Below are 23687 nucleotides of genomic sequence, written 5' to 3' on the forward strand. Positions count from 1 at the left end.
CACATTCCATATAGTACTGGTATAAAGGTTAAAATACGCCAAATTTAAAATGTAAATACCATAGTAGTTTGAAAAAGATACTACTTAAACTTTAATTTCTTACTAGTGCTATATATAACTGTTTTGCCATGCAAAAATACTCTCAAGCAATAATGACTACTGGGTATACTTTCACGCTAAACAGAGATCAAGCAGTTAACTGTACAGTTTTCAAAAAACTGTAAATGTTACCTTTTGTTAGTTAATAAAGTGCCTTAAAACATGCAGCACTCAAGTGCTGGCAGTACCATGAATAAGCGCACCATAGAGTGCAGATCCTCTTACCCTACAACATAGCGTATTTCTCTGTCCACTCTCTTGCTAACCTATTGTACCTAATTGAACAAGTATACTTAGCATTAATTATAACATACAACAAAGTTATAATGGTGAAGTCGTACATAAAGATAATTCAAATATTTGAGAAATTTAGACAAATTTTTGTAACAGTACCAGTGTTTCAAAAACATAATTGGGGTCAAGAAAACTTTGCTTTCTTCCCAAAAACTTAGTGACAAAGCACTGAACATGTTAGAAAAATAGAACGTTTTAGAGGGGCTACTCACTGTCACATAAACTTAAAAAAAAAAAAAAAAAAAATCCCATTTCAAAAACCACCTTTCTGTACATTTTAACTATTATCTTACCAGAAATAAATCATCAAATCTTCTTGGCATTGCCAAAACTTACAACAGACTATAAGCCTAGCTCATTAAGATAAATCACTCTTTATATTATTTCCTTAAATTACTACATACTTACTTATCTCTGTCTGTTTTATAGATCCGTGCAATCTCTGGCACTAGGGGGTCATCTGGGTTTGGATCACATAGCAGTGAACAAATGGATAAAAGAACTGCAAATAAGAACAAAAAAAAAGTCTGTTACCCAGCATTGGGAATTTGGATAAATAAAAGTGTATTTAAAAACGTCATTCCTCAAAAGATTTTTAGTTTGTACCTTAATGTCAGTGAGAGATTTTGCTTCATAGGAGACAAACTCCTGGTAAATAAGGAATGCTAGAAATAGAGCTTTGTACTGCCCAACTCAGGAGTTCTGAGATATTCAAATGATGCTATATTAGTTTATTAATAATCATTTTTAAAAAGTGACATTAGAATTTAAGTAACTGGAGTTTCTTGGTACTTTGAGGGGGGAAATCTAGCAAAGAATATGCAGGGAACACCTGTGCAATGTTATTCTCAGCTGTTAAGGCATGATGAAAAATCCATTCTTGGGGAGCCAGCTGGCTCAGTCAGGAAAGCATGTGACTCTTGATCTTGGGGGTTGTGGGTTCAAGTCCCATGTTGACAGTAGCAATTACTTAAATAAATATTTAAAAAGACAAATCCATTCTCTGCCCTACCCTCAGGGGAGTTTCACAAAAACTCCCAACTGCTCCACTGTGTTTTGTCTCCTTGAATATAATTATAAACTAACAGTACTGGTTAAATGAATGTGGAGATCTAGCTCTATTACTAAGTGAGCCTTCTCAACTCTAGTTCTTACCCTGACCTGTTCAATATATGAACTTGGAAGATACCAAGCATCACAGAGCATATATCTAGTTCATTTTGTATGCCTGTTATGTGCCAGACACTGCAAAGTGTTATAAAATTTTAACATATAAAAGCTTAGAGCGGTTATGAAAATCTTCAAAGATAACATTACCATAAAAGACAGTACTAATCTAATATATATTACAGCAAATATAATTTTAAACCCAAAAGGCAGGAGGACACACATAAAAATTCAACCCACATTTACAGAAACATAGTGTTGATTCCCAACAGTGATAAACTTGGAACCTACTATTAGGATGTTCTTGATACTGCGTCTGTATACTATCTGTATACATGCAGATCTGTAATACATGGTGTTAAGAGAGCTTGATTTGCAAGGAAACTGGAATGTATCCCAAGAAGGTGAAAAACAATTATGTCACACTTGAAATTATAGCAGCGTTCACCAAAACTGATTTTTTTCCTCTCCAAGAGTGATTTCAAATTCATTGTACCAACATGTATCTGAAACACTGTCTTAATTAGCAATATTAAAAAAACCTCATTTTTTGTACCTAAGGGATGCTAAATCAACACCAAAAACCAAAATTTACTGGAAGGCAAACTTCCTTCCCATTATGTAGTTTTGTGGTAGGTCATTTTGTGTGTGTGTGTGGGGGGGGGGTGGTGGTGACAAAAGCCACCATAGTCATTCAAAATGGAGAAAGATGGAGGCACTCCATCTCTATCTGGGATATTCATGTGGAGACCAGAATTAATCTAGAGACATTTCCAAGACTAATAATTTTAGCCTATTACTAGGTAGGAACAACCTATTAAACACAACACCTAACTAAATTGTTTTAAAAGGCTTTTTATCTAAAAAAATACTGTAATAAACACAAGAAAGCAAAATTGGAATCTTCCTATAATGGAAACCAAGATTTAAAAGCTCTACTAAACTTTAGATCTACCATTTTATAAAACGCAGAAGCGAGTTGAGATATGAGTGGGCCTAGGATTGAAAATACTACAGAAATCGATTTAAGAAACTATGTATTTGCAAATAATGCCTATACCCTAATTTGAATTTTAACTTTTTCCCACAAAATCTTTAATCAATACCACTAAAAGCATAAAATGTAACTTTTTTCTTCCCCACCTCTTACCAAAACATCGGCATATTAAGTAGGCCCCAAAATCAAACTCGTTTTTTTAAAGATTTTATTCATTTATTTGACAGAGAGAGAACGCAAGCACAAGCACACAAGCAGGGGGAGCAGCAGAGGGAGAGAGAAGCAGGCTCTCTGCCAAGCAAAGGAGACCGACGCGGGGCTCGATCACAGGACCCCGGGACCACAACCCAAGCCCAAGGCAGACACCCAACAGACTGAGCCACCCAGGCACCCCAATCAAACTCCTTTAATTAGAAAGTCAGAGCAGCTCAAGACTCTAAAAATACTTTACCTTTAGAAATAGTTAAAGCAGGAGACCACTGTGATCTTAGAATATCGAGACAAATGCTGCCATTACTGTTAATATTTGGATGATAAATTCTTGTTGTAAATGCAACCTAAAATAAATAAATAAAAAACTTTTAGGTATTTTTCCCCAAGTAAAAATAAGCATCCTAATCTGAAATAGAAGACTTCTAAGCAAGGCTTACAATACTGCGTGTCTCCCTGTCTCTCTCTCTCTCACACACACACACATTCTCACACTCTCAAATGGATGAAACCTATTTATACACATTAAAGGAATAAAAATTACAGAAAGAAGTTTGTATATTCTGATCAAGATCTTTCAGGGGCTACCTCTCTTTAATTAAAATGGAAAATGTAACTTTGTGGCAAAAATTTTACTATCAATGATATGATGGGATATTCTGAAGGTTAACTTTGGCTCTTCAGTATCAAAGAGCATTGTGAACAGTAATCAACATTCATTAAAAAATAAAGGAACTTCAGAATGTAAACCAAATTTATAGAACAACTCATTTAAGGTATCAAGTTACAAAGGTATGTGTTTTAGTCTGCATTTCCACTGTACATAAAATAAAATTTGAATGATCGCCAAGTATTTCATCTAAAGTAACTATTATACTGCACCTATAACAGGATTGCAAAGATGGCTGAAGTGCCAATGTTGTTATTTTCTATTGTTATTCATACAGGTTGGCTTTATGTTAATTGCTCTGAAGAGTCAAGACCTTATGCTTTTAATAACTGTACACCAGGCACCTCAGTGCATTAAGCAACCCTAAGTTTTGATAGGGTTATTATTATATATGCAAATGCAAACCCCTGAAAGACAGCCCATGTAAACCCCAACAAACATAGACAGCATAGGCTGCAACAATATGGGCAAATGCACAGGAAACTAATACTTGAAGCCTACTATTACAAAGGTTAATAATACAAATCTGTATGAGCGTAATAAACGGTGGGAAAAGCTTCCACTTAATGTATCAGAGTCTTGCAACATTAAGGATAAGTCAGTTCTTATCTCCATTTACAAAGTTCAAATCCAGGTCTAACTGCTCTCTTAACTAAAGGTTAAAAGTTAGCATTCTGTACTGGTCACTTAATACATATATATTTAGCCTTAATTATTCTTATTCACTACATACACACACCCCAATTTAGCCTTATTTATGTAGAACGTTGATTTCTAAGAATATTCTACTCCTCTGAAATAATGCACAGATCTTATTTACTAATGGATTTTGGGGGCAAATACTTGCCTTAGGTGGTTTGAAGGGGTAGTCTGTAGGAAAATGAATTGTCAAAAAGAATACACCGCCTTGGTATGGGCTGTCATTCTGTGAAAAGAAAAATTTGCTTAACTCTGATATTTTTTTTTTTTCACTCTGATATTACTCCTAAATAATCCATGTAACATTTCTATTTTCTAAGCATTTCTTTAACATGAGCCAAGATTACCTATTTATGCTGCAGTAGTCTAAATTATTCCACAATTCAGTTCATATTACTAAAAACTACACAATCAAAATTTACTATAGAACAATGAACCCTTATTTACTTAGACCCCATTTTATGTAAGTCACCAAAGAACTGAAAAATTAACCAGAAACCAATAGATGCTGATTTTCACAAAGTATACGTAGCAATAAAGTCTATATACAGTATTATATATCAAACCTGAATTTGAAAATAAGGTCTTATATTTATTTCCTCTAATGATAGCCATATACACATATATGGGCTTTGTACCTCAACACACCACTCTGGTCACTTTGGCAAACCAAAATGTTGGCTATTGTAGGTTAACCCATAACTACCTTCAACAGGTGAAGCAAAACAAACAAAATAGGTTTTAAATTAAGTTTAATTCCCAACTGGCTCCTCAAAATTTTCATTCTTTAAAACGTTTATTTATTTAAGTAATCTCTACACCCAGCATTGGGCTCAAACTCATGACCCTGAGATTGAGAGTCACATGTTCTTCCAACTGAATCAGCCAGGCACCCCTCAAAATTCTCATTTAAAACCATGAAGGTTTTTTTTTTTTTTTTTAAGATTAGAGAGTGTGTGCGTGTGTGTGCAGGTGCACGTGCCCAGGACGGAGGGGCAGAGAGTCTTAAGCAGACTCTGCTAAGCATGGAGCCTGACTTGGGGCTTGATCCCAGGACCCTGAGATCACTACCTGAGCTGAAACCAAGAGTTGGATGCTCAACCTACTGTGTCACCCAGGCGCCCTCAAAAGCATGGAAGATTTTTTTTTCAAAAGCATACTGAATTCTCCACAACAAATCAATACACAGGATTACTAGATTTGGAAAACAATGTGCAATATTTGCTCTTCCACTTCAACAGAAAACAGAAACTTTCAAGCTATAGCATCACTCTTCCTCCTTTGTTGTTTTGCTTATTATAATCTGAGTATGAAAAACTCTCTTAATAAATAACATTTGGGAAACAATTCTTGGTAGAATTTTACATTTAATTTAACCAATAGCAGGAAAAAGATATCACTGTATTCCCATTTTATAGAAAAATAAAAATGGGACTTGAAAAAATAATTTAGGTGTACAAGTGGTATAAGAACCAAGACTGAAACCCAGGTCTTATGAAGAACACTGGTCAAAATGGATCAGAGTGAGGACAAAAGACAGTGACCTCGTTAAAAACTTTAAGGTAAAAGCTGAAAACATGAAAACTGCTTAACTGCTTCTGGATATGCAAAGAAGCTACCTGGTGATGTCTTCGACAATTTACAGTAACCCAGTTATTACCAACATCCATTCCTCTCCATTAGAGAGAGTATGTGCACAGTGCTAATTATAAGCCTTTTACTATGCCCATTCTGGATGTCAGGAAAGTAAAAACTTTTCCAAATCTAACACTTTAATACAGCTCATTTAATTCCCAGCCCTCTGTGAAATAGTTAAACAATAGCTGAATTAATCTAACTTCGTTCTTGGGATGCCTAGGTGGCTCAGTCTGTTAAGTGTCTGCCTTCGGCTCAGGTCATGATCCTGGAATCCCAGGATCGAGCCCCACATTGGGCTCCCTGCTCACCAGAGAGTCTGCTTCTCCCTCTGCCCCTCACACCCTGCTCGTGCTCCCTTTAACAGATAAATAAAATCTTAAAAAAAAAAAAAAAATCGAACTCTGTTCTATAGATCAGGTATATATAAGGGACATAGAGAAGAATTTCTTATCTTGATGGGCTAACATTCTGGTAAAGAAGAGACATGCAATAAAATGTTGCAATTATTACGAAAAATGAACAGGGCATACCTGCAACTTGAGGAAAAATGTCAATTTACTGATGAAGAATGAAGTTCAAAGAAACATACAACTAGTATAATGAAAGAGCTACAATTTGTGTCCTTCTTACTCCAAAGTCCTTTCTTTTCATATTGTCTACAAAATTTTAATTCAAAAAACTAAGACTGCAAAGCAGCATATAAAAAGTATAGAAAAAAATCAAAGCACAGAATATGATCTGAATTAAATAACATACCTTTGTTAACAGCTACATTAACTGGGAACAGATGCTTCAAATGGCATAATTTTACAAAACAGACTAATATGGAAAATGTTTATACAGTGTATAATGAACCATTGAGGGTTCTCCTAAACAGTAAAAGTTTTTATAAAACCACATTACCAAAGTTCTAAGTTTTTATTCCAAGTTTCATACAATCACAAGTACTGTATCTGACTGCTTCTGAATAAAGGCAATCTAATGCTAAGATTTAGGCAAAGCCAAATTTCTTTTCACTTATTAAAAAAAAAAAAAGAACTTAGGGATGAAAATATTTCAGTGTTACAATTTAACACTACAGTTCCATCAACACAAAGAGGAAAAACTGGTAAAACCACAAGATCCAGAGGTCACCAAAGTATACTAGCTAAAAAACTGAAGCTCTGTATCAAATTTATTATAAACTGAAAGCAAACAGAAAATAACGAAAACAAAGAATACTTTCATCAGTAAACTGACCTAAGTCTTAGAAATTCAGAATTTATTCTGGATCTCTTTAGACACCTTCTGCTCCCTGGTTTTAACTCCAATTTGCAGTCCAAAGTTGCTCCTTCTCAGTGTCTGTACTCCTCCCCTAGGGCAACCATTAAGTGCTGGTATTCCCCCAGATCCATCTTCTGCTTCTATCTCCTGACCCATACTTCAATTTTTCTCTAGTATAGTTATTAATTCCAGGACATATATATTCAAATGCCTATAAATATTTATCCTTGGATGTCTCATGTGTCCAAAACTCAAACCACAAACCAGGAACAGATCACCGATCACAGTAGTTACTAATCTTAAAGATCCTTAAAAATCTCTTCAACTAGCTTCCTCTCCCCTTTATGCTGTCACTACTCCATTCAAGATCTTACTATGTTTTGTTTATGTTATGGCAATGGCTTACTTCTGGTATTCCTGCCTTCACTGTTTTTTTCTTCTAATTTATCCCTTACCCTAATGCTGTTGTTGTCCTAAAACACAAGTTACATCCCTGCTTGAAATCTAGCACAGCTTTCAAGATAAAGTACAAACTCCTAAGCACACAAGGTGCTTTATGATCTCCTTCCCACCAATATAGCTGGTCTCATCTTCCACCTCTTCTCCTGAATATGCCCTCCTTACTGCACTTAAAATATTTCACATCTCCTTTTTCTCCTAGTATTTATTTCTTCCACTTGAAATATTCTTATCTGTATCCTTATCTTCTTCATCTCTAGAACCATACCTACACTGTAGGATCCATATCAAGCTTAAATGTCTTTAAAAAGATAATACAGCCTTCCCTTTATTTAGTTCAATATGCTTGTTGCCCTTCTTTTATACCTTTCTATACAACACAGTTATTACTACCCAACATACTTACGTAACTTATTTTTATTTTCCTCTTCCTCTAGACTACAAAGTTCCTTAAAAAGGTACTGAACAGAAGAGCTGTCATGCATCATTAGCCTTTGCAAGAACTGAATACACTTAAAATAAGTTGAAAAATAACCCTTATGGACCAATAAGACAATACCTATGAGCGAATTATTTGACCAGACGGTTTTTGCAGCTGATTCTGCTCAGGCTGCCAAAGATTACGTTATATTACCCAAAAACGGTACTTTCTTCCATTACTGTATCAAAGATTAGGTGGAAGTCAGTGTGGTTCTCCAAATAACTTCAAAACATCTTTCTATCAGCTCCATTTCCAATTAAAGAAAAATCAAGTGTATAAATATCAGATGAGTTAATTTCTCCTAACTGCATCAATTGTTAATGGGAACTACCCTTAATACGAAAACAAACAAAAAACATAAAAACAACCAAAGTTTAAAAAACCACATAGCCAGCAATGCTCTGTCAATTCTTTCAAAGGTTTAGTTTTTATTAGTATTTGTGCTTCCAAAGTATCCTACCTTCAGAAAGAATCAGCCAATTTAAATAGTTACTAGAAAGAAGCATTTTCCTCATAAATTTAATGATTGAGAACATTTCCAGACTATAGAACGCTAAAATTCAATAATTAACTGTATTAAAACTTAAATTAGATGCTCCATTCCTTTGTTAGGAACCTTTAGTTATGTGGCACTGCCAATCACTTTTACTGACCTAAGAAGTACTCCAAAGCAAAAGTACTTTTGTCACCATTTATCCTTTCAGCAAATCTGCAAATATATGGATTGTTATGCCACCAATGGCCCTATGTTTTAGCTCATTCAATCTGCATGTCACATACTAACAAAATAAAGCAATTATTTATCTAATCAAACTGTGATGTTTTATCACAAAAATGCAATCAAAAGCCAAAATAAGAATGAGTTATTTCATTGATGACTCTACAAGTAAGGGTAACTATTAACTATTTGCAAACTGGCATCTAAACAAGTGCTTATTTATAGTTTTTGCTTTTGTTAATCAGGGAATATTTAAATAGTTCTGATAATCAAGTATTTGTTTTTAAAAGCAGAGCTATCATTAATACACATTAAAAGGTTGCTGAAAAAAATTTACAGGGAACAGCCACAATCTGAAATAGGTATAAACAAGTGAAAAATGTTTTCTGAAAATAAAAGCAAATCAGGTGAACAGCTACAAAAAGGTCAGGATAAGCAATCTTCTTTTATTCTCTGGAAAATTACTAGTATAAACTACTCACACTTCACTTTCATTTACTCTAAGTATATTCCTTACCTTTTGGAAAGACAGTTCAATAAACAGTGAAGTCTCTAAGTCCAGCAGAAAAATATCACACTGGTTGCAAAGAGCTGGTTTATTATGCACACCATAGAAGTCTTGATTACCAACTCTTTAGTGCTTTATTAATACTGACAACTAATTTTTATAATGAGGTCATCTTAAAGCACCATCTGGATCAAAGACGAGCTTTTATTTGCTAGAAATGTTAAGGTATTTTACGGAGTACTCTGCTTTGGAAATTGGTGATCTATAATGAGAAAATTCTAGGAATTACAAATGCAAGTGCCTACAGAATCTAGGTAGGCACAATGAAGTGGATAGGAATAGTGTGAGACACAAACTCCATATAAAAAAGGGAGGTAGGTGCTACTCCATCCCAAGCCATTACTGCTGTGGAATGAAGGTCTAGTCTGGCTTTTTTTGCGAAGATTGCCAACTTTCAAAGTGTTCTGTGGACCAAACTGGGTAAAAATCACACTAAGTTAACTATGTATTTAAAATAAATAAATCACAATTTTGTTACCAAATATTTTAAAGCAAAATAAAATTTACAACAGTAAAAACAGTCCTTGAGGTAACTGGGAGTGAACAATTCTGACTTTGAGGTTTCTTAAATTAGGATAATACAGATATATTTCAAATTAGGAAGCTAAATATCCCCCACTACCACCACCACCATGACCACCACCAAGTTTAACTTAGGTTGATTCACAATCTCCTTACCTTTAGGTCCTAACATTTCAGAATTACTCTAACTTAATCATCCCTGCTATGATTTCCCAGAAAATTTCTCCCACTAAGCACTTCATTTATGTATCACTTACTTCCCAACTTATCACACTTATTGTAATTGCCTGTCTCTCCCAGATTTTAAGTTCCCTAAAGAATGAGAGGGACCATGTCTATCCTTAATGGCTGGCACACAGTGGGGGATCACATTGATTGAGATAGAAAAAAAAAATTACTGCTATCAAAATCAGAACTACAGAATAAAACCTTACTAACTTTTCCAAGAGCATTTCTTCTTTTAGAATGACAGACATCTATCTATTGACCATTATCTCACCAAGTACATTATTGACATTATGTTGAGATTAAACCACCGGGGGGGGGGGTGCAGATTAAGACATACATATAACTTAAAAATAGAAATCCTCAAGTGCCTTCCAAGTAAAAAAAAATATTAAGTATTGTGCAAGATACAGTCTTACCCCAGGTTGTTTTACTGCGCTCTAATTCTGTGAAATTCTTAGATGGTATCCATAATTCTGAATATTCAATTATCCAGCATATACAGTTTCTTATCTACCCAGGATAGAAAGGAATTTTGCTGTATTCAAAATATCACTTTCTACCTAAAAATATTCAAATTTTGTAAAAAACTAAGGTTCTATAAAGAATCAAATATCAAAATACATCAACAAAAACTTAGATTTTCAGCAGCAAAAGGAATAAGATCTTTGAGTAACACCATGATAGAGTCAATAAATTAACTGGCTCTATAAGTAAAGGGAAGCTCTGTGACAATGCTTTACATTACTATGAAAGAAAAACTAGAATAAAGTGAAAAAATATTTGATAGGTCAGAGATGCTATATTCCAGAACCTGAATACAGGGACAGACACATAGCACATGTAACAATGACTAATTCATTAAATTGTTATGTCTTTCAAAAACAGTACAACTATGGCAATTCCAAAACAGTACTACAATGTAATAAAATAAATATAAGTTAAATACAAGTAGGTCAATGCTGAATTTTTAATTAAAAGCAGAATGTTTTAATTCTTAATACTTACAGGTCCCATAATTGTGGCTTGCCAATGAAACACTAGGGAAAAACAAAACAAAACTGTTATCTAAAAATGTACTAGCTTTTTTGAAATTAGCCATTAAAATCAACTTTAGAGTTACTTACTATCATCCCCAACTGGACCTGCAGAACATTGTGCTGGAGGGTCACGGGCCAAATCACTAAGTTCCTATACCAAAACAGAAAATGATGGGTCATGTAACCATAATAAAAAAACGTAAGCAAGCAAAGAATTTTCACCCCATTCTTTAAGGAATATACAATCACAGTTCACATTAATAAATTCTAGGAGAAAAAGCGTAAGTAGCCATAGTCCAGCTCTTGGGACAGTAGGCATAGATATGAAAATTGTTACACCCACAAAAGGTGTCCTTATTAAAAAAAGTTCTTATCAGATACTTTCATGGCTTAAGAACTTAGACAAAGCAGTTCTCAATATTCATGTTGTTTGCTGAACTTCTGGACATCTCAGAGGCCCTCGCCGTTTCTATTATCTTAAATCCTGTTATTTCTGAACCATACTAACCGCAGACCTCATTTTCCAATTGAAAACTCTCTCATGGGGCTAGGTAGGTATCCTTTTTGGTTTGATCTTATTCCTGCAACTCAACAATGTCTTTTATACAATGTTCAGTAAAATTACAACTCTGGAAGAACCTGAAGTTTGCTTGTTGTAAAACATGCAGTTTCCAAAATTCCATCTGACCTTATATTTACAAATATGTACTTGGCTCTTCCATGACTTGTATGTAACAAATATGGATAATGTAATAAGAAAATACAGTGGTTTCTTTAGTTTTTTAATTTAAGAGAATATAACTTTAACTATATACACCTATATATAAATCTCTATAGGGATTTATAAACCCATGAGGTAATAGCGGGCTTCTAAGAAAGACAGGGAATATACAATACTGTAGGGAGATAACTAGAGCAAACATTTGCCTCTATCATATGGTCAAAATGCACTTTAGGAAATAGCCAATTGTTCAGGAGTGATTAATCCAAATTCACTCCATTAAAACAACAACAACAACAACAACAACAAAAACCAATGCAGAAGAGTTGTCCTTGTGGTAATCATTTCACAAAATATCAGAACATTATGTAGTATATCTAAAACTAAAAACGTTACATTACAGGTCTATTATATTTCAATTAAAACTGGGGTTGGGGGGGGAGGGTGCTCTGATACACTCTGCTAATTTGCTTCTGAAAACTCATACCAGATCTGCTTTTAATATTATCAGAACAGCCAGAGATCCCAGGATTCACAATCTCAGGATAATGGAAGATCAGATCATTTCTGCTTGCCTTAGTAAATACACCTTCATATGTTCAGCATATTTTAAAATGGGAGAAAATTCATTCCAACCACTTTTGATCCCGATCAGTAGAATTACAGAAACTCTTGAATGGAAGTTAAACAAATGGTTAAAAGAAGCCACGTGTGGTTTTTAGCTTAAAAATAAAAACAGGGGCGCCTGGGTGGCTCAGTTGGTTAAGCAACTGCCTTCGGCTCAGGTCATGATCCTGGAGTCCCGGGATCGAGTCCCGCATAGGGCTCCCTGCTCAGCAGGGAGTCTGCTTCTCCCTCTGACCCTCATGATCTATCTCATTCTCTCTCTCAAATAAATAAAATCTTAAAAAAAAATAAAAATAAAAATAAAAACAAACACCCTCACAAAATATCAAATGATTCTGAACCAAGTTTTGAAAACTATACTTTTTTGAATAAAAATAGAAATGTACTTGCAACCTGAATTGACTATCCATTATCAAGCAAATTACTTTTTCATAGGCCAGGTAAGTTTTCAATCAGCCACTTTTGTTATAATGGGAATCTACTTTATCATCTCAAGGCATAAATATTTTACTGTAGGTAAGAATCAAGTAGTCTAGTCTAACTGATATGAACAAAATTCTCCCATGTTCCAAGGCTTATATAACAAGTTCTTCTGTTGAACTGGCCCACCAAAAAAAAATACAAAAAGTTAACTTATGCAGTCGAATTCCCGCTCTCCTTCAGGAACATAAGGGTTCAAAAGAAAAAAAAAACCAACCCCCCCCCAACACAACTTACCTGTTCCAAACCACCCTCTCCCTCTTTCCACAAAGATTTACCTCCTAGTTTCTTACAGTGATCTATCCCAAATTATTTACTTATTTGTTTAAATGCCTGAAAAAAAAATCTAGCAGTTATTTTTAAATAAAAACCAATCTAATGATAGGCTGATCTAACAAAATACCCAAGTGACCCTGAAACAACTTCATTATAAATACAATTGCAAGAATCTATAAAGCTGATCTAGAACATATCAACATCCATTTGAAAATTAATTTTAATTATGAAAAATGTAAGAAAATGTTTCTTATAGAAGAAACAAGTTTTTAGGCACAATATTTATAAATCATTAAGCCTTTATATGCCAGCATTATTACTCTAGAGTGAAGATCTAATTTCAGCTTTTCCCTCCCATAATTTCAGGATCTTATTCTCAAATAATTTCTAAGTGCCTTATTTTTCAAGTTTTCCATGACCAAGACACCTCTGAAGTAATCACCAAAGATCTAAAATTAGGCCAATTACCTTACGTACTAAAATCTACGTTAAATGCAACACTGAAAAAAATGACAAAAGTTATTTTAAGTATCAAAACAGGTCTTTCAAATCATGTACCAGTACTCACCTCTAAGAAAACAAGTAATTCTCATGACATTATTATGACCATAGCATAAGCAAATGAGATTACACAATAGCATCTTAGCAAGGAAAAAATCTTAGAAAGCAGAGTAACAAGTCATCTTAAGACGCTCTTCTATATATATGACATTTTGTCTACTCAATAAATATCTTAACCTGCTTTCATGAAAATGCTTTTCCTTTACTCCAAACATGTGATTGTAGTTAATGGTGTTTGGTTAATGGTGGCTGACAATCACCCATTACTCAGACAAGGCTAATCACAGAATTTTGTTCCTTCAGCCTCTGATTAGCTCAAAGGGTTGGAAAGTAACCTAAGCCAGGACCTGACCTAATGAAGTCCATCCATCTCTGCCTGGTTTTTCAAATTAAAGCTGGAACACTTCTTCCTTCTCTAAATCAGGAGCTGTAAGGATGTGACCTAGAGCTGTTGCAAGGCATGTGCCCCGAAATTACATGGTGAATCCAAAGAAAAAGAGACCACATTGAGCAGCAGAGATAGTAAGAGCTGACTTGGCATATACACATGCCATTTTAGTCCCTGAGGTTGTAGCTTGCTCTGGGTTCCTACACCTATTTCCTTTGATCGTTAACCACTCCAGTTTCCTTCTAATAAATCCAAGGCCAGGGAAAACCCCAAGAATGAGGAGACCCATTCTAAGTAGAGAGCTACTGGGACCCATATAGACTATCCCACTAAAGCACAATGTAATGCTCAAGTCTTGTTTTTTGAAAAACATGTACGAAAGAAATCTAAATGAAGCAGTCTTAAAATTAAGCTAGAGGGAGCAGTCATGTGTCCTGTCTAGAAACTTTTAATCTGGGGTGCCTGGGTGGCTCAGTCATTACGCATCTGCCTTTGGCTCGGGTCACGATCCCAGGGTCCAGGGATCAAGCCCTGCATCGGGCTCCCTGCTCTGCAGGAAGCCTGCTTCTCCCTCTCCCGCTCCCCCTGCTTGTGTTCCCTCTCTGGCTGTCTCTCTGTCAAATAAATAAAATCTTTAAAAAGAAAAAAAAAAAAAAAGAAACTTTTAATCTAATCACAGAAACCAGGGATTAATTTAAATCCATTTCTAAAATGAAAAGTGCAATATCTGCTATTAAAGTTTCACTATCAAAACATTTATTCACTTACAGGAAGACTGCATTTTTGGTGTCCAGCAGGTTAGGCTTGAATAATACCAAGATAAAACATGAATGCCTTTCCCAACAGACCGAGCTAATATAAAGTAGGCACATGCAAAAACAAAAAACTACATTTCAACAACTTAAGTGCTTAAAATAAAGGCATCCAAATGCTTCGTGAATCCTAAAAAGGTAACCACTAACCTTGCCTAGGTTTAAAAACAGTGACAACTGAGCTAGGTCTTGATGGAGAAGGATAAGCATTCCAAATAGAGAAACTCAAAGTTGAGGGTGTGAAAGAACACAGGCTGTAAAAATTTGCTTATAGTCTGGCATACCAGAAACACAACAGGGTACCGGTAAGGAAGCAGCGCATGTGGCCACAAAGGTTAACCATGGCTGGATCTTTCATGAGCTTTGAATATGTCAAAGACTATCCTAAAGGCAATGGGAACCGTGGATAGTTTTTTTGTTTTTGTTTTTTTAAGATTTACTTACTTGTTTGAGACAGCGAGTGAGTGAGGGAGCATGGGTGGAGGGAGGGGTGCACAGAGGGCACCGTACATGGGGCTCAATCTCACAACCCATGAGATCATGACCTGAGCTGAAACCAAGAGTCAGATGCTCAACTAAGCCACCCAGGGGCCCCGAACCATGGATAGTTTTTAAGCAGGAATAAAACAAATCCAATTTGGTTATTTTTTAAAAATGTACTTGGTCAACAGTACACTAGAAGGAATGCTTTTAATTTTTTAACTTACTAGGTCATAGCCTAAAAGTACCCATGAATCTGTGTACCCAGCCTGTTAAGTAAAGCTTAAGATTTTTACTACACTACCTTCATATTAAAAAAAAAAATGTTGCAGATATAACTGAAGATCCCTCACATACTCCTCAAATTCCATTCCCTTTCCCCCACAGAAGGTAACAGATTATCCCAAATTTGGCTTCTCCACATTTTTATACACTACTAGATATTATCTTTTTCACATATAGCATTGTTTTGCAGGTCTTCAAATTTTAAGAGAAAAAACTATGAACCTTTACATAGACCTATACCTATGTATCTCTCTCTATATATTGTTCAGAACGTTGGCTCTTAACTTTTTATAACAAGGACTTCTAAGACTGAGTGACTACTGACCTTCTATCCCCCCAAATACACATAAGCCCGCACAAAATTTTAATTTGTGGGGTATCACAGACTCATCCCCCTATTGTAGGAATCCCTAATACAAAGAACAGAAAAATAGGTTAACTACATTAGGAAGCTAGAGCAGTAATTCAGGTGAGAGAAGAACAGAGAACTAAGTCACTGAGGATGATAAAAGATCTTAAATAACAAGCATTTTACCCTTACAACAATCTTATGGAAACAGGCCTTATTTCTACTCTACATCAGAACCCCTTACACTAGGGGAAAGATTGCATTCAAGTGTAGGACATACTAAGCTTTAGTTTATCTACTAGACACTTGAAAATTAGAGGTCTAGGGATAGATTTCAAATGGCTGCTTTTTCAAAAGGGTGTCCTTACATCAAAGATGTATTTTAAAAAATTTGATATGGCATTTGGCAAACTGAAGATAAAAATTTAAACTGTACCAACCCAACTCTATTCTACTCAAGGTGTACTTACTGGACTTAAGATCAATTTTCAATGAAGCACCTACTCAAAGAATTTTCAAAAGTAATTTTGCCTTTGGTTTTAACCTTACGAAATGACTTTAAACCCTAAACTTTCATAGGCTTTAGGGACAAAAACAATTTGTAAAATTATATGAAGAACTGAAACCGTTAGCTCTTTGCTTCCTAGTAGAGAGGAACAGTGGCAAGGACCAGAGAGAACAGCTCACATTTAGCACCTGTAAATCTTCATACTGTTGACCATCTCTTTCCCCAAGGCCAGCATTATTAAGGTGGGCTCTTGGCCAACTATTAAGACCACTAAAATAGCAAAGAGGTTGGCAGGGAGACTGGTACACACTAGTTGCTAATGGCTCCACTCACGGTGAAGGGACACTAAAATGGACCAAGGGCATACAAGGACATAAAAAAATAAAACCTCACCAAAGTTAGACATCTCTTTGCCATGGTGTGTTCTCCTGGAGGGAATTTCCTTTTTGGATCATCTTCCTCTGAAACCTTCTCCTGAAACCTTCCCGCACACCTGGCTAGCATGAGAATCCAGGCCTCTTCTCCCTTAGAAATATGCTTCCTTTCCATTTAAAAGCCTAAACAGACTCATAGGATAAGGAGTCAAGCAAATCTCTCTAAAAGGTACCAAAAGTACAGCTTAAGCCACTGAGTGTTCTCATCTGGAGGTACATAATTACACAGTAAGGAGTTTGACCATTCCTTTTCTGGGACTCATAAGAGAAAGTCTACAGTTTATCTTGAGAAAGATCTTTGATCATCTTTGGTCATTATAGCGCACAGGATCTCTTTGACCGCTGAAAATCATGAAAAGGCTGAGACACTGGCTTAGAAGTCTAAACAGACTGCTAAATATCTGCTGCTTGCTTCTCTCGCTACATCTTACTCATTTCAAAGAAGTGAAATGACTAACCCTATGAAGAACAGGAAGCCAAGGTATTAAACACAGAGGTATACAGAAATGATAGGGAAGTATAAAAAATGGTCTCTGCCTTTAAAGAGTTTATAAATTGGAGATGTAAGAACTATTTATGAATAATGAAGCTATACAGCAGCCATGCCAGATCAGTGTCCAGTAAGGTTTAATGCCTCTAAGAATAACCATTTAAACATTCTGCTAGGGGCGCCTGGGCGGCTCAGTTGGTTAAGCGACTGCCTTCGGCTCAGGTCATGATCCTGGAGTCCCGAGATCGAGTCCCGCAGCGCAGGGAGTCCGCTTCTCCCTCTGATCCTCCCCCCTCTCATGCTCTGTCTCCTTCTCTCTCAAATAAAAAAAAAAAAAATCTTTAAACATTCTGCTAAACATTCTTCCAATGATAGCCACCACTTGTATGTTAGATTAACATAACCAAAGTCAGCATTTATGAAAACAAAGATGATTACTATGGTAAAGCCAAGTTCACGGGTTCCATCCTTGAGTACAGTAATTATCACCATGTTCACAATCACTTGTTATCCCATACTCCACCATTCATCTTATACGTTATCACACAAAGGTCATAATGATAGTAGTAGCATAGATACAATTCCCATCATCACTTTTGGGAAAACTTAGACGTTCATGTCATTACTAAAAGGTAATTTCTTGTATTCTATTAAAGAGTCCATTTCTTTAAAAACTTTTGACTTAAAGACAAGATGTGTATAACTATGTGAATCAGCACTATAAAGACAGCCCTTGCCTCTTAAAACCTATACTGAGCAACAGAAAGTACTACCTTGGGGGCTGGATGAGATGAGGCCATGAGGTGGGAGGCAAGAAGAGTGCCTTTACAAGAAATTTTGAGGTAAGAATCACCCTCAAGGAGCCTTTACAACCTAGCAAAATATAAAGGTACATATTCAGACCAATGATAGGACAAAATGCAGTACAATTAATTGCCTAATTAGGCAGATGAGAACTGCTCTAATTGTTCTTATGAAGATCAAGTTTACTATGAAGCAAACAATTTTCTTATTACATTTAATGTTGTGAAATTCCTATATACCATGTGTAGACACAAATGATAACGAAGGAAACAGCAAACATTTCAGAAATGTATCCCTACCATAAGTTATTTCAGAAGGAAGCCTGGCAAAAATATTATGGGATCTGAACAATCTTATAGAACTGTAGACTTAAGAATGAGAAGGAATAGTCACTTTAAAATCATTTTAGTTTGGAATTTATAATTTCTGAGAAATCCTGAAAGTTTCTTTTAGCTTAAGGATTAACAGGTAAACCATGTCTCATTGTATCACTGACAATATATTAATTTCCTATTTAGTTGTAATTACAGGTGAGACAGTGTGCTTGCTCGTCTAATTAGACAAGATATAAAGAATGGGTTGAATGAATACTACTACAATTTTCTTTCTTTAGATCATCACTTAAATCACTTAAAATTATTCAAAGCTATTCTTCTATAGGCACTATTCAGCAAAACCAGAAAGCCAAATTTTGGTTCTCAGCTTTGATACATAAAACCATACAAGACATTTCGTAGATTTTAAAAAACAAAATTAACAACAGTCCAGTGGTGGAAAACATCCAATTATACATTAGCTTTGAAATGATAACAAGGCTAGGATGAATGTGAACAAGTACTCCATCCTAAAAATGAATAAGTAACCAAGTAGTGATTCACAACAAACCTACAAGGCCAAAATATGACAAATCCAGCTATGAAAAGTTCAAAGTCTGAATGATACAAGATTATGTTGAAAGTACTGGAGATAAAAATCAGATGTTTAAGGGAAAGTATAGAACACTTTATTGAATTTTTCTCTTCCCCAAACAACAAGGCAGAGGGTAGTTTTGAGAATCTTATCTACCAAGGTTAACTTGGCTAGTAAGTTATTCACTAAACGCATCTGTTCTTAATTACACTGTTCAATTTTCAAATAAGATCATTGCTGTTGTAGCAAAACCAAATCAAGAACACAAATTTTCCAGTTAAAGAATGAAAATACTTTAACTTTGCTAATTTCAAAATAGTTTGACACTGAGAATTAAGTATAGTTAGAAAAACCACTCTGAAATGACAAAATATAGTATAGGTAAAATATTTAAACTACCTTTAATAATAATGGGTAAATCTGATAATATGACTAAAGATTCCCTTTTAATTTCTTTTCAATAAGTGTTTCTCATACTTGATTTATAGTCTCGAAAGCTAAGTTGCGCAAGGTGACAAACACCTATTCATGTGTTTATGTGCTTGTTTCTTCCACTCAAAGCAGAGATTCTCATGGGTAATGACAAGGCTTCCTTATTTTTTATCTCCTGGGACTAGACTACTGTGCCAAACAGAGCAAAACCTCAGTTAAGTATTGATTAAATGAGTATCCCTAGGTCTGTGGGTCTTAACCAGAGGGAGGCCTCAGAAGCACCTAGGGGACATTTCAAAATTATGCCTGTTCCCAGAGAAAATGATTCCATAAATCTGCTAAGATCCCATATATTTTTTAAGATCTCTGCTCAATATCCTGATATATAAATGCAACTAATGTCAAAACCCACAAACAATATAGAATGCAAAACCCAATCTAAGATTAGAGACTTTAATCTGAAAACTTTTATGTCAGTAGTAGAAACCTAGTATCTTCTTTACTAGAAAGGGATCATTATAGTCAAAAGGATTTGGAAAATCTTCAAGAATTGACTGTGTATTAGACTAACAAGGGGTACTGAATCCTTGAATTAAGTAACATATAACCTAACAACAGATACAAGTAGTAGTTTTCCCCCTAGTTCTAGTTAAGAGTATTCAACTTTGCATTTGTAGGAACAACGAAAACTAGAATACTGCAGATGAGGATGATAAAAGCAATGTTAAAGTAAGTCACTCTTAATAAAATTAAACACCAAGGTCACCGTGATTAGCATCCATGAGTCACACAACCATCCCACAAATTTAGCTGGCTACAGAAGCACCTTGAGGGTCTTAAAGAAACCCCTGCAAAACCATGTATCCAGCCTACAGGCTCTTTGGGGATAAGTGTATTTTAAGATACCCCTAGCAATTAGTTGGCACCTGGTAGTTCCCATAGTCCTTGAAGAGACTAATCAAAAAGAAACTCACTCCTGCTTTCAAAACTTAGGTTAGTGAACTAAGGGCTTAGTTTACAAAGTTAGCTATAACCTGAGAGTAAGAGTAAAGTCAAATCCCAATTATTTAAATGTGAACTGGGAAAGGAGAGCAATAGCTTATCTCAGGTAGCAAGACCAAGTAACATTCATTCATTTGATAGAACAGAAATCGAAATGGTTCAGAATAGCAGAACACATGGAGTTTAAGAACTTAAGCTCTTGAGATAGACTATCTGATCTCTTAGTCACTTAACTAGCCGTGTGACTAGACAAGGAACTTAACCTCTCTGTGCCTGTTTCCTTATGTATAATATTGAATGGTAAAGAGCATCTATCTCAAGAGAACTGTTGTGAGGATTAATGAGTTGATTCTTATAAAGGGCTTAGGAACAGTGCTTGGTACATAGTAAATGCTAAGTCCTAACTATTATTAGCAGTACAATAATGCAAAAGAAAACCTTTTTGATTACCAAAAACCTAAAGGATGACAGAACAGTTAAGACACACTGTGGAGCCAGACTGTGCAGGTTCAAATCCCAATTCTGCCATGGAATAACTCTGGGTGTTTTTTGACCTTTCTGTGCCTCAGGTTTCTAATCTTGAAATGGGGTAACAATTTAATTGTACCTACTTCCTTGAGTTGTTTAATATTAAATGAGTTAATACAGGTGTCTCAAATAGTTCTGACACATTGCAAACACTCAAAACATTAATCTTCTAGGCTCGGCTCACATATTTTATGTAAAGTTCTTTTTAAACTTCCCCAAAATACAAGCACTATAGTTATTCTGTTTAAGAGGAGTAGTAAAATTGTCTACGGTCCTCAAACACCACTAATCAACTTGGGAGTTCCCATTTTTGATTCTTGTTGTTTAATAAATAGCCCTATAAAACCATACTACAGCTTATTAAATAAATAATATAGTAGAAAACCAAGTAAGATTATTTGATAAGGCTGCCTGGTCTAAGAAATACTCAGAATACTGCAACGTAGCTTTAGGAAAAAACAAATCCAAAGGCTTGACCAGATGACTACTAATGGCTAAAAATATCCCAATGATAAGCATTTCAATAAAGTATCAACAAGGAATACGAACATCTTAATGTTTGGAATTTGGGGGCTTCAGACAGTAAATTCAAAACAAAGAGATACATGACACAAGAAATACCATACTAACATCAATGCCTACTTGAGCTCGTATTTCTAGAACAGAGGTCCCTAAACGAGCCATTTCCCATTACCTGTCTACTCACTAAAATTCTGTTTGGATCTTGGATTTTTTGTTTTGTTTTTCTTCAAGTTTCATCCTGTGATTCTGACACTAACAGCTAAATACCAAGCCCTGTGCCTTTCAAAAACTTTCTATAGGTTGAATTAACAGTCCCACATAAACACTGTTTCTTCCAATTTGGAAACTATTATATCCAGTTTCTGTATTACACATACTTTCAAAATATTTACAACAGAAGACAATCTGGTATTAATGAAAATACTAAACCAGGGAAGTTCTTTAATTAAAGTTTCTGAGGATTAAAAACAGTGATATTAAATAGCAGTAATAATAATCTGAGTGCCATGTGCTAGGGGCCTGTTCAAAGCCACACATTAACCTCTTTAATCCTAAAATAAACAAAATCTAGAAACCTAGTTTTGCCCACTGCTGCATCCCTGGTGTCTAGAACATACTAGGCACTCAACTATTGTTCATACATAACAAGTATTCATTTGAGAGAGGCATACAAATAACTTGTCCACTCCTAGAACTCTAACTGGAGTATTTTTACCCCAAAGTTCACATTCTTAATTATATTGCCTCTCTAGAGCTTTTAAATCAGTAAGTGGTGTCACAGGAGTTGGGTATCACCTGTAAAAGAAAAAAAATCAATGAGACCTTCCTTTAAAGTGTTCTGTTCCACACACATAAAAACCTATGGATTTGAAATTATTCCACATCTTAGTAACCTGAACTAATTCTCATATATAAAAGATTTTGATTCGTATTGAATGTTATATTCTTTGTATTAACTATGCTGTAAAATAGGACTGTGCTTCTCCAATGTATTGCTGGCCTTAGAAGTGGTCAGAGATGCTTAATCCTTTTTACTTTAAATCTTAACTCCTAAAAATTTTTTCCTTTCCTTTTCTATTCTCTCAAAAACAAAGATTTAAGTTTATATTTCACATAAACTCACAATGACAATGCAATGATGGACTAAATCAAAATTCAAGATTTCAGCCTTAATACATTGCGTGAAGATCTGAACCATCATCTTTCATAATACGTTTGGTCAAATAAACTCCAAAGTTACACGTATTAAATAAAATTAGGCAGCATCAGGTCTACTTAGTAAAGCCAAGTCCTTGCCATTCCTTCCACGTAGAGCCCCCTTAAAAAAAAGTAACCCATCCAAACCGAAGTTACTAACCCACAACCTCCTCTGTCTTCTAGTTTTAGTAAGGCTGAATTTATTCCATGACATTTTTTTCAAGTTAGCTGTAAATACTCCACCCTCCTCGATTGTGCAAGAACCAAACACACCACACGTAACACAAGTTACAAAAAAGGGAAATACAGTCTCAGAGTTTGAATGTAAAGTCTTGAGCAGGTTGTCTTAAGAGCTGTGTACAATCTGATGTCAAAGCTAACATTTAACAAAGAATATTATTTCATATTATTACGAAAGGAGATGCCGGAAAAACCCTGAACCAGTTAAAGCAGCCGCCATCTTAAAATGCGGGATAAAGTTAGAGCAAGAAAATGAGACTAAACCACCGGAGGTGGAGGTTCCGCTTACCCCCTCATCCCGAGCCTCGAGAAATCCTATTTTTTCAACTTCTATCGATAGTTTATATCAAACCACGTTTTAAGTAGCGAAACAATCTTCTCCGAGAGTGTTATTAAATGAGCTGAGGCAAAAATAGGTACACCGAACCTTCCCTTACTGCCATCACACCCCTAGTCCCCCCTTCCCCCCAAAAGAAGGGAGCTTCCAGAAGCCTTTTACATCAGTTCCCAGTGTCCCTCTGATAAATAGCTTCGGGTGAGAACTCTCTAACTACAAAACATAGAAAGTAGTAACATAGTGTCAGCCCATCTC

The 23687-nt window shown here is 35.3% G+C and overlaps 1 protein-coding gene across 6 annotated transcripts in view; it reads right to left on the bottom strand.

Annotated features, from left to right (window-relative positions):
• The window catches only part of UBE2D3 (ubiquitin conjugating enzyme E2 D3), a 74541-nt gene that overhangs the window by 4321 nt on the left and 46533 nt on the right, over window positions 1-23687 (bottom strand). For all 6 annotated transcript variants that reach the window (XM_032400915.1, XM_032400913.1, XM_032400916.1 and 3 more), the window contains exons 3-7: window positions 11138-11201; window positions 11019-11050; window positions 4285-4362; window positions 3009-3114; window positions 802-895 (exon numbers count right to left, since the gene is read on the bottom strand). In XM_032400915.1, the coding sequence (XP_032256806.1) occupies window positions 802-895; window positions 3009-3114; window positions 4285-4362; window positions 11019-11050; window positions 11138-11201 (374 nt within the window). The remainder of the gene's footprint in view (window positions 1-801; window positions 896-3008; window positions 3115-4284; window positions 4363-11018; window positions 11051-11137; window positions 11202-23687) is intronic.

Source organism: Phoca vitulina, unplaced genomic scaffold (assembly GCF_004348235.1).
Source record: "Phoca vitulina isolate PV1807 unplaced genomic scaffold, GSC_HSeal_1.0 scaffold3, whole genome shotgun sequence".
Lineage (NCBI taxonomy): Eukaryota > Metazoa > Chordata > Mammalia > Carnivora > Phocidae > Phoca > Phoca vitulina.